The 12500-nt window shown below is 44.5% G+C and overlaps 1 protein-coding gene across 1 annotated transcript in view; it reads right to left on the reverse strand.

Moving 5' to 3' along the window:
- troap (trophinin associated protein) overlaps positions 1-7657 on the reverse strand; it is a 9893-nt gene extending 2236 nt beyond the window's left edge. The window contains exons 1-15 of the mRNA XM_062541297.1: positions 7582-7657; positions 6882-6989; positions 6509-6749; positions 5709-6366; positions 5306-5424; positions 4647-4704; positions 4381-4523; positions 3904-3958; positions 3591-3709; positions 3397-3451; positions 3212-3291; positions 2993-3091; positions 2022-2126; positions 1511-1859; positions 890-1038 (exon numbers count right to left, since the gene is read on the reverse strand). Of these exons, the coding sequence (XP_062397281.1) occupies positions 890-1038; positions 1511-1859; positions 2022-2126; positions 2993-3091; positions 3212-3291; positions 3397-3451; positions 3591-3709; positions 3904-3958; positions 4381-4523; positions 4647-4704; positions 5306-5424; positions 5709-6366; positions 6509-6749; positions 6882-6943 (2292 nt within the window). The 5' untranslated portion in view covers positions 6944-6989; positions 7582-7657. The remainder of the gene's footprint in view (positions 1-889; positions 1039-1510; positions 1860-2021; positions 2127-2992; positions 3092-3211; positions 3292-3396; positions 3452-3590; positions 3710-3903; positions 3959-4380; positions 4524-4646; positions 4705-5305; positions 5425-5708; positions 6367-6508; positions 6750-6881; positions 6990-7581) is intronic.
- Between the last annotated feature and the right edge of the window lie 4843 nt (positions 7658-12500).

The raw sequence follows: 12500 nt of genomic DNA on the forward strand, positions 1-12500 counted from the left end.
GCGTTTTGTTGCGGCGAAAGGACTAGCCCCGGTCACTTCCAGGCTAACGAGTTTTGGCTAAAAACGGTGAGCTCGAACTTTCTCAAAATACATCCGAATGACATGATTTTGGTGTCAACTCAACGTATGTACTCCCAATAGTCCGAAAAATTGATCTAAAGTGCATTTCACTCCGGATTATCCCTTTAACATACAGAAGATCACAGTATCCACTAGAAGGCAGAGGACAAAAGTGTTTCGAGCAAAACTTCTGCATGTCGGATTTCGTTCCCATGAGAATTGAACAGATGCGATAATTGTAGCTTTTTTGTAGGTGAACTTCAGAAGTCTATTGGGCGGTGGTAGCGTAGTTGCAATGGAACGGAGCTACAGTAGCATCATTGCTCTTAGGACAATGTCCCTTGTAATAGAACTGACATTATGTAAGTCGCTTTGGATAAAAGTCTGCTAAATGAACAAATATAAATTGAGGGCTGAGAACCAAAGGGGCGTAAGTGACATTTTGGTCAAAATTGAGTTATATATATCACCTGAAAGCTCTTGATGAGCTCTCTTAGCTGACAAAATTATAGAAGTAAAATATTTATAAATATATAGTCATTGAACAAAAACCAAAGGTCTTTAACTTTGAACATATACTGTAGAAGCAGTTAGATTTGTTTTGGCTCTCCTGTAAAGTTGGTGAAATGTCACTTACGCCCCTTTGGTTCTCAGCCGTCAAAGTATAAATGTAAATTGTGGGAAAAACAGACAGCTATGAATGGTGATGCTACCGAGAGGAAGGTGGAGCGTTGGGGGGATGAAAGAGAGGCGAGTATGTGTCGGTGTGCCTGTAAAAGAGATGGACAAAGTGTGCGATACAAGACAGACAGAGCAGGCAACAACTCACTGTGGAGTCCCGGTAGAGTAGTGTGCTGGCCACAGGGTTGGAGCAGCGGGGGAACGCTGCGCAGTGCTGAGGCTGGGACATGTAGGTGGCACACTCCTCGTCCAGAAACAGCTCCTCCAGGAGGGGCAGCCTTCTGCGCAGCTCCAACGCTACACCACACACACACACACACACACACACACACACACACACACACACACACACACACACACACACACACACACACACACACACACACACACACACACACACACACACACACACACACACACACACACACACACACACACACACACACACACACACACACACACACACACACACACACACACACACACACACACACACACACACACACACACACACACACACACACACACACACTTTAAATAATTCCAGCAGAATCATTAATGGCCAAGTTGGTAAGCCTGATCGCTAAACTTAAGACTCCCATGTTTTAACATTAAGATTCTAAATCTCATGAAAAACATAAAATGGCGCATGGGGAAAGTGGCACTAGTCTGAAATAATGGGAAGTGATAACATTTTACACAGAGGATTGAGGGGTGGATTCCAAGCCCTCTGCAAGAGGCACTGGCCAGGCAGCAGCTGTGACCCTACCTCTCTTCTGACAGAGTTGATTGGCCTTAGCGGGAATGGTGTTGTCCGAGCTAGCCGTGACCTTTGAACCTGAGGGCTGGTGGAGAGCCCCGGGTAGTGTGCTAACGGGCAGGCTGCTGGGGCCGTGGGGCTCCTGGGTGGCGCTGGACAGGGCCTGTGTCTCGTCGGTGAGCGGGGCGGTCCCTCGCGCCGGTGTCTGCCCAAAGAGCCTCTGCCCGGAGCACAGCACGATGACCGAGTCCCTGTTCGGGGCCTGGAGGAAAGGCACGTGGCTGGCCTTCATCTTAGTGGGGGGGGGGGCCTGCAGGGGGAGAGGCAGCGCTGCCTCTAGAGTCACGGGGGGAGAGGCCTGCAAGGAAGGTGGAAGGGATGAGTGACCAGGAAAGAAGAGAGAGAGAAAGAGAGAGAGAGAGAGAGAGAGAGAGAGAGAGAGAGAGAGAGAGAGAGAGAGAGAGAGAGAGAGAGAGACACTGAGGTAGAGATGCAAAATAGTTCTAGTTCTGGGTCTCACCTCTTCTGGATTTTCACCCGTTTGCAGGAGAGCGTGCTGCTCCTCACTGTCCTCCATCTTCTCCTCCTCTTCCTGCTCCTCAAATAGCCTTTGAACAACACCATCCTGGGAAAGATGAATCAACCATTTCCATTCATCATAACAACCTCAGCAGACTCCCAAAAGAAGTAGACAACAAACACATTCTTTTCAGTTCATTGATCTAACCCGGAGAACCCAGACAAACCGGTTAGCAAATCTGAATTTGCTCTACAGGTCAATCTGGCAAAGAGGTTATTGGCCTTTGACACCCATTTCCAATTTTCCAAAAAAACTAAATCACAATCGCTTATCGAGCATGGGGCAGGCTTTATGTGGCAAATATAGCAGTGCATTCCACTCTGTCGCACACACGCCATTTGTTTATCCAGCAAATAACGGACAAGGTAGAATATGTTGCATGATTTTAAGAAAGTATAATGTATTGCGACATCGAAGCAAGTCAAATTTGTAGTTTCTGATGTCTCATTTAATCGAACTACAGATACACCCCACCTCGTAAAGTTACATAATACGATTATAGAGGGCCACAAAGTGAAAGCAGAAGTGCCGTTCACCCTGTTACGAGTTGATGAACCGCTGAAATGATTTTGGAAACATTATCATTACAAAAAACTCTTTAGTGTTGCTTTAAACAGATATGGACGTGTATTTTCTTTGAATCTGAGTAAATAACTGCATGTAAATGGAAGATTTGATTGCTGTACTTCTGAAATGATTTGATAGGAATTTGATGCATCAATTTAAAGTTTAATTTCACTGCTGGTTACACCCCTGGAAGTCGTAAACCTTTCCAGACCCACTTTCAATTTCAACTGGGATTTGAGAAGTGGTCTGGTGTTCATTAGACTAGTCTGTAGTGGCATTTTAGCTCCATTAGATGTTGAGCAAATGTCTTTGTCGTCTGTTGATGGTCTCTGAACTCTACTTACCTCATTGGTTGATGGCAGCTCAGAGCTGGAGGGCTGGACAACTCTGATGCCTGGGGAACCACTGAACTTAGGGGTGCGGTAAGCAGACAGGAGCCTTTTCTAGAGTTCGCACACACAAACACAGTCATATAACTGGCACTTCATTATTATGATTATTACTCAAGAGCTAAACTGACATACAGTAGGCTGATGTAGGAGGTGATAGGGGGCTTAACCAACCATAGACTGTGGCTTGGTGTTGGGGACTCTGAGTGGAGTCCATTTGACTGTGGGGGTGAGGGGGCTGGCTCTGCCTGGGCCTGCTCAGGGTCAGACACACATACACAATCACGTCAGACATTTACCTACGGGCATAGGGACAACTAAAATGTGACTCAAAGCTAAGACAACAGACTAAATCTGACCCAGTGATGCTGCGAGAAGTTCCGTTCGAGATTTTGTCACAGGAACCCTCTGAGCCTATAGGAGGGATGGGGAGGGAAAAAAAAAACAGATAGATAAACAAGAGTGTTGCACTATTACACCAGCTGCACAACCAGAGCCGTGCAGTCCGTGTTGCAGTGAACGTGACTGAGGGGCGCAGCGTAACATGACTGACTGTGTAGACGGAGGTGCCCCTGCCAGAGGCATGGGGTGTAGCGCCCCCTGCCTGGACGCCTTCGTTCTGCAGAATGCTGCCAAGGGCGGTGGGGTCGGGGGAGAAGGTCACCGCATTCCCTGAAATACACACGCAGAGCAGCGTTCAGTACAGGGCTGGCCTTTGGGAGGTCATAGTCTGACCTTTCCATCTTTTTTTCACTGAATTTCAGTGCAGTGAATGCAACACACAAGGTCATAAGAGTAGGAGAGAAATTAGCAAAATGAGAGGAAAGTCACGTCGACATGAGTCATGAAAGGCACAAGCCACTGACCCTGGGCTGCAGAAACGTCTTTAGTTCGAGACTTTGCGATGGGCACTCTCTGAGCCTGCAGCAGAAAAACAGAGCAGAAAGAGTGAGATAATTTAGGCCTCCTCTCTCCATTACTGGTTTTGCACTAGCACAATGGTGTGTGTGTGTGTGTGTATGTGTGTGTATGTGTGTGAATGTGTGTGAATGTGTGTGTGTGTGTGTGTGTGTGTGTGTGTGTGTGTGTGTGTGTGTGTGTGTGTGTGTGTGTGAATGTGTGTGTGTGTGTGTGAATGTGTGTGTGTGTGTGTGTGTGTGTGTGTGTGTGTGTGTGTGTGTGTGTGTGTGTGTGTGTGTGTGTGAGTGAGAGAGGGTATGTGTGTGTGAGTGAGTGAGAGAGTGTGTGTGTGAGTGAGAGAGGGTATGTGTGTGTGAGTGTGAGTGAGAGAGTGTGTGTGTGTGAGTAAGTGAGAGTAGTGAGTGTAGTTCAGAGGGACTGACTGTGTAGACAGAGGTCCCCCTGCCTGACGGACAGGCTGAGGCTCGGGCTGTGGCTCCCCCTAAAGGACCCCCGGGCTGGATGCCTTCATTCCGCAGAATGCTGCCCAGGGCTGCTGGGTCGGGGGAGAAGGCCTGTGGCTTTCCTGAAATACAAAGTCAGAGCTCGATTACACAAGCACTGACAGCTGGGTGCTTACCGTGGACGTGGAATAGATGGACAGAGAATACTTGAAATTGTTTGTTTGTTTGTACAGGTTAATTCTGACCTGTGTTGGCTTCAGCTTTTAGTCGTTGGGCACTCTTCAACACTGACACTCTCTGGGGCTGAAAAGGATATTCGCGCAGATTGTAACAATTATTAATATTAACATCATATTAGGAGTCACAATCAACAAACAAAAACACTATACAATTAACTTAATTAATTGCAATTAACTTAACTAATTGGCCTATCATGTACCATTCACATTGGCATTAATGGCATGTTTAGTCATAAGCAGGAGTGACTGACTACCGAAGAAAAAAAGCGTTCAGACAAAAAGTCATAGGTGTTGGAGTTGTATAGTGTAACATCCTCTTTTTAAAAAGACAAAAAACCCTCAAATGTTTCCTTTTTGTTTCTAAACTTTTTCTTTAATTCTGTTTTTAATTTAGCCTATTCATATTTTATTATTACTATCATCAATTATTTTTGTTATTATTATTGATTTATTTTATGGAAAGCCCTTTGGTGTAATGCTGTTGCTTTTAAATGTGCTATATAAATAAAATTTGACTTGACTTGAAAAAAATCTGTGAATACTGTATGTCTTGTCTAACATATCATTCGGGCACATCTTCCATTGTCTGTTATATGACAGCACTCTAAGATAAGATGCTCAGTTTCAGCTACTGAAATAAAATCTATACATAGAGACTCACTGACCAGATAGACAGAGGTGCCTCGTCCAGAGGGGCGGGGGGCAGTACCCTGAAGCCCGGCGGCCATCACACCCTCAGACTGCAGGATGCTCCGGAGGGCAGAGGGGTCAGGGCAGAACCCCTCTACAAGTGCAAGAGAAAACAGAATGGAGGAAACTGGACTTTAACTGTCAATTCATCAACTCAATTACTGACATGACATACGATATGGCTATAAATACAATTCATGTGTAATATGTGTGTAACAGACATACTGTCTAGTTACAAAGGGACAAATTCGCGTCACTGTGAGACTATGAGTGGACTGGGCCCGTAGCTTTCCACCAGTCATTTAAAGATACCTCATCAAACAGGAAAAAAGGCAAAAATCTGATTTACTACCAACTATCAAATCACTCATCACTCACCTGTTGTGTTGTCAGGTTTGCAGACACCCGGGGTACACCGTGCTGTCTGGCTCTTTATTTTCACCCTTTGAGGAGCAGCATAGCTGTGGGGAGTTCTGAATGGGGGTTTACGGTCTCTGGCTTCAGACAGGCATTCATCCTTAGCATTGGCCGCATTCTTGGAAGATGTGAGCGAAATCCCGCCGAGATGTTTACTAATGTCTTTTAAGATATCTAACTGGGTTGCCGTTTTATCCGTAGCATTACTTTCTGGAGCGGGACAAACTAAAGTGGAATGTGAGTCCGAAGTCTGGTTCTCTGAATCCCCATGTTCCAGCCTTGAGGGAACATTGTGGCACTGGTCAAAGGTTCTTCCATTCAGTGTGGCAGTCTTTGCTAGGAGACTCCCAGTGTCCGTGGAAGTACCGCCGAAAGTGCCTGGACCTGCCGGCTTAGTTCTACTGGGTACAGAGACACAAGTCTTTGGTTTGGGATGGAGATTGCTCTGTGTCTTTGCAGGACGGGTCTGGGTTGGATGAGAGGGTGGAAGCGTCCTGGCCTTGCCAGTGGTTCCTACAGGGGCCTGTTCTTGCCTCTGTGTCCCAAACCTACTGGCTCTGGGCTGTGACAGGTTGAATGGCTGGGGCTTGGTGGATGCCTTCTTCCTCCTCTCTTTACCCTGCATTGGTCATTTCACACCAATGTTTTACAGTGCATTGTGTTTACAGTGCAAATGTTTACAAAAATTGTAAAAAACACAGTGCACACAAAAGCAACATGGTAACAGACACTGAACTTCTTTCAGTGGTTTTGTTACTCACCAATAGAGGTCTCTCTTCCCATTTAATTTGAGTGGGGTCAGTAGCGGCTGGCTGTTGAAGGGATTTGGCCAGAACAGGAAGTCTGCTCACCCCTTTCAATTTGACTGTGTTTTTACTCCTCTCTGGTGGAGAGGGATCCTGATTCTCAAGCCCTCGTTTGGTGCCATGGTGGACAGTGTTGGGTTTGGAGAGCTTTACAGTGCCTGGAGCCTTTGACTGTTCATTGTGTGCTTTCAAGATTCTTCGAGAGAGAGAGAGAGAAAGAGAGAGAGAGGATTTATACTGGTATTAGGTAGAAAGCAACTTTCACTGGGTGAGCATAAAACATGAACTGGTTTCATGTACAGAACGTAGGCCTACTATTCAAACTTACCCAGAAAAACCTTGTTGGGGTCTGTTTTGGTTCTGTTGACAAAGGGTAGAGGATGACGCCATTTGATTTCATATGACGGCAACTCTGATGAAAAGGGGAGAATACGGTCTTTGCAAGAAAAGACAGAAAATTCGAGAGAAAATGACAGGTAAATGCCGTTATTGAACTTATTCAGAGTCCACAGTCCTCACAAATGCAATTGAAAAAGAGAGAGAGAAAGAGAAAAGATAACACACGGGTTCGAGTTGAAATACTCAAGTTTAAGCTACATTCAAAGCGGTTTCCAAGCCTCAAATTAACGCCATATTCGACATGGTTTTTGCCTTGATGTTTACAAAACTGATGAGAATGTTCAACATTGCACAAGGACTTGTTATCCATACCACAGCTTAAAGTTCGTTCAACTGCATTATCTGCGCTTGCTGACTTGTGAGAAATGTCAAAAGAAAACATTACTATCAAATGTCCTTCAGACAGCTAACTAGTTAGCCTGCTAATTGCCGGCTAGGTTAACTAACTAGCCATCAAAGTTTTTTTTTAATATATCCAAGTTTCAAGAAGTCCAAATGAAGCACTCATGCCAAGGAGAATACTCCTGAATACGTTATCGACCTATTTTATTCTTAGTCCCAGTTCGCTCAGCTCTGATAGTGTAACAATAACAGAACAGTTTAAACACTAAATTACTTGTAATTCTTACCTTATTATGATAAAATTACGAGTGATGGCTGAATGAACTTATTCCACTAGTGCCCAACTCACTAGTAAAGCTTCCGGGATTCATAACGATTTGTAAAAAGCACATCATTCCATTGGTTAAAAAATAATCGACGCAAACCAATTGAAGCGCCCCATCACAACTCGACGAAAGTTATTGGCTAGTGACTCATTCGGTCATATAAACAAAACCATGGAAACGACGCGGGTATTTTAACCACGTGACTCCTTACGGTCCAATGCTTATTAATAATAAGAGACGAAAAAACATTCCCAAACACACTCTTTTGTCTTTTTTTACAGAACCCTTTCATTGATTATTAATGCCAACAGAGGAAATTATTTCAGTTATACTACAGTTGAGCTTAATATGATACGATAAAAGAAAAATTGCCTATTTTTGAACAATGTCCACTATCACACTTTTGTGGCAGTAGGCAGGCCTATTGTGTTTGTTTGGCTATTTGTTCTGACAATGGCTGACTCCTGAAGAATTGAAATGACCACTTTAAGTCAAGGCCTACATCAATAATTGTATATCCCTGGTATTTTGGTATGTTTATATGACATCCTCTTGGTTGCATCTCATAATGACTATTTTTCTGAGAAAATCAATAATTCAATTTCCTTGAAATTGTTCCCACATTTTTTACAAACTGTCAAACCAATTCTGCTACCTTAAATTAACCTCAGCAAGGATCAATATATACTGTAATAGCTGGCTACTTCAGAAAAACGCACCGTTGGTGGTGCATAGTTCTTTCATCTTCATCTGCATTAGGCCTATTTCACTCCTCACCTCACTATAATTCACAATTCTCTTCTTCCTCTTTTACTCACTTATTATATAAGACCCATCGTCTGTGTGTGCACTCCCCCGTGCCCCCAACCCCCACCTTTGCACACTCGCACACACTTGTGAACACACACACACACAAAGAGAGAGAGAGAGAGAGAGAGAGAGAGAGACACACACACACACACACACACACACACACACACACACACACACAATTTATCTCTCTCTCTCTCTCTCTCTCTCTCACACACACACACACACACACACACACACAGAGGTTTTCTTTAAGGCCAATTAGTGTCAAACAGACAGGAACAGTGTCAATGACCTCTGCCACATAATTAAGTCAAACTGAGGGAACTTAGTGTCTTGGCAGTAAAAAGAGCAAGTCAGGACACTGAGCGCTTAGCTATCAGGCTCTACAGCTCTGAGAAGGCGTTTTGGCACACAGTAGATATGGGAGGAAACAGAAATAAGAATCTACCCCCCTTTCGATCAAAGAATTCATCGCTCTTCTTCCACAGACGGCTGAATGGCTGTGTGATAATGAAGAACCAATAGATCTGGAAAAAGAGCTGATAATAAAGAATAAGTGAGCATTGGTGATGGTGTCTGCTAGAAGTACTGTAGGCTACAGCTCATCAGCAGATATGATTTTCCCCCCTAGATAGACTAGTGGAGAGCAGTGCCTAGAGGATCATTGTAGTAAAATGGCACAGGGGATATTTTTTTATTTTAGGAACTAACCCCTCAGGACTAAAAGAGTTACTGTAAGATGAAACTACGGGCCTTGTTAATGCATCTTGGATGATCTGATCATAAATGATCAGCCGAGACATGTTGCTGTTTACACACGTGTGTCCAAGGTGTACAGCCAGAAATGCTGCTGACCACTTAATTGTGTTTAGATTCCGCAACTGTCACTGTCCCATTCATTAGAACTCTCATGGTCCAGGAGGCATCACATCAGCATTTACAAAATAATATGGTCAAATGCGTCTCAGACTGCCTTGGCAAATGGTTTGAGGATGGATCTGATCACAGTGTGTCTTGGTAATTATTTACACTTGTATTTAGAGCTGCCCTCTTGTGATCAAATTACTGAAGACACATTTTAAAAAAGAGATGTAAACATCTGCATCCCTTACTCAGTTTTTTTTTTATGGCACCTTCAGCTTTAGATCGTGATCAGTAGAACTGATCAAGTGAAGTCTGGAGTTGAATGTATGGGATGCATGATAGATTGATTTGTGTAAGGAAAGCTGTAATGAAATAGACATTTAGAAAACGATTATTGTACCATGCAGTCGCATGCTGCTTTATGTGTGCTTTTATTGAAAATAAATCAATCCATGAGTCATTTTTTGTTGCTGTTGGTAATAAATGAGTACCAGCTATTTTTTACCCCTATCAAAATATAACTCCATGGCATGACTCAAGATTAAAGTCCACAATGATTCGTGTTTGTATTACAGGGTAACGCCTTAGAGAAATAAGGAATGCCCAATTATGCTGTTAATTATGCCATAAAATAATACATTTCAATGCCATTGAGAAACTTAAGTCAGTGTGTATTGGATGTTGGGGATATTGCTGGTTATTATAATCCATCAAATATCACTGAGACGCTCCAAAATGCTCAATATTCCAAGGCTTTAATCTCACCTTGCACTACCCCACCATGATCCGCAGGAGGCAGCAGCATGCATGAGAGATGCTTGGCTGGTCAGCCATATTATTTGCATTTCTTTGACAGGAAGAAATCAATTCATTTGAACCATACTTTCTAAATGTTAATCAGCCTTGTGGCTACATCCACGACAAAATACTTCATGACAAGAATAAATCAGCCCCATAGAACTTCTTGTTGCTTTAGTTGGCCCGTTTCTGACATGACTTGTAGAGGTGTGTAACTTGATGGTTTTGCAGCTCATGAGACAATACATGATCATCTAGGCCTGTTAGACGTTTGAAAACCATGTACAAATATAAGAATGTCAAACATAAGAGAGCATGAGACGGTTCATACATCTCCTTGGGTCACTACGCTGCGGTCATTTTTATCTGCCCCTTTTCCTCCCACTCTGTGCTGTCATTCCCAACACTCCATCTCGGCACGTTTTGCTTTCCGCTAGCCTCTGCTCATCTCCAGCCATCCATTTTCTATCTTCATCTCTCCATCTTCTACCCCAGCGTCCCTCCCACTCCCTGTGACTCTCTCCCAGCATTTTTTTTATTGACCTTTACCAGGTCCTTTTGCCAGCCTGTGTTGGCCCATTTGCCTCAGATTGAAGGTAGCGCTGGAACGTAAAGGCTACACGGAAAGTGCTTTTTCCTGGTCCAGGCCCGACTGCTGTGATGATGTATTGTGGGTAGTACGACTATTCTAATAAACACACTTGGGGTAATTAAGGTGGTAGGAGGCAGCAGACGGTGGTGGTCCAGGGACAACACAAAACTATAAATCACAACCCCTGGTTCCGCCTTCTCGAGCGTGGCCGATCACACTCACCGAAAAAGCAATTCTGCCAACCTGCGTTTGCACATTTGTCTTCATCAACGGCTGCTTGTTTTGGGGCCAGACTGAATTCGCCCGGTTCCCATGGTAATCAAGGGAGCCAGAGATATCAAATATGTCCATTCTAATGTCAGGGCTATAGCATAACATTTGGGAGACCTGGCGAAAACATAATACTAACTGGACACCTAGAACATGCTGTGATACAGTATAGCAAAGGGCATGGTGTGTAATAGACACGGGCAGAACTCTGTCTATGACATACATAGCAAAGAGCAGCTCATTAAATGGGTGGGAGATCTGATCAAAGGGGCTTGTAAACTAGCCTACAGCCACTGAGATGTCTGTGGGTAAAGTGGTTTATCCACATTAAATCGATGCAGAGAAACCTGGAAGGCCTGAGGGTAACATGATTTGTGTTGTGCTTGTTGTTTTGCTTAACTTGTCATATTCTTTTATTCCTGTGATATTCCTCTGGGTTCTATTTGATATCTGCTCTGATTTGTTTCCCTTCACATGACAATAAAGTCAGGTGTTGACCTAAAGGGGGTCAAGGGGTTACGGAATTCAGGACAGGAAAACAAGCGCGGTGTTGGCGCGCCCATCCTCTCTCCTGTGTCCTCCTGCACATCACTGAGGCCGACAGCTGTCAGTTACCCAGCTGAGCCCCGCGAGAGGGCGGATCTGCCGTGCATCTGCTATCAAAGCAGCATAACGTAGATCCTGAATACAACTGAGCACGAAGATAGACAGACAGACAGACAGACAGAGAGAGAGATAGATAGACAGACAGACAGAGATAGACAGAGGGGAAGGAAAAGAGAGAGAGAATGAGACTGGGAGAGACAGTGAGAGGGAAGGATATAAACCCCACACTGCCTCCAAGGGACAGAGGAAGCAGCAACTGCTAGAGCAGGAGATTCAGCCAGACAGAACAAGAAACCCAGGAGCAGCCATGACACATGATGGACATTAAGCGGCGGTGAGAGGTTGTTTTTTTTCCCCTCCATCCCCCGCCCCCCCCCCCCCTCTCTCCTTGCTCTTCCGTCTCACACTTTCTCTCGCTTTCCCTCTCCAAACATGTTATCTATTCTGATCCAGCAGTGGCATGGCACAGCGAGAAGGTTAGGAGCCATTCAAGAAGCTGAGGCTGATCCCTCAGCTGCAGCTCGCCTCAATGACGGAGGTCTGAAATAATGTGGGCGGCTGCTTACGGCTGCCTCGTGATGGGCAGCGAGATGGGCAGGACAGAAGGATAAAAGCGCTCGGCGGGCGGAGAGAAAGCTGAGGAGAGCGGTCATAAAAATAATGACATATATGATAAGGATAAACAAGAGGTGGCACAATCAAACGCACTGCACACAGCCTGGGGGGAATTATAGAGGAAAGACTTTCTAGAACAATCTAGCCCTGGTGTATGAGACAAATAGGGAGGATAAACTGCCGGATGGAAGAAGAGAGCTTTGTTGTTGTGATAAAAAGGAGAGAGAAGGCGGCTTTGAGCTTAACAGACCTGCAACTGGTTTTACAAAAAGGGGTGTAGTTGGTTCATAGAGACCCGTGGTCATATAGAGGGGATAGGCAT

Source organism: Sardina pilchardus, chromosome 7 (genome assembly GCF_963854185.1).
Source record: "Sardina pilchardus chromosome 7, fSarPil1.1, whole genome shotgun sequence".
Taxonomy (NCBI): Eukaryota; Metazoa; Chordata; class Actinopteri; order Clupeiformes; family Clupeidae; genus Sardina; species Sardina pilchardus.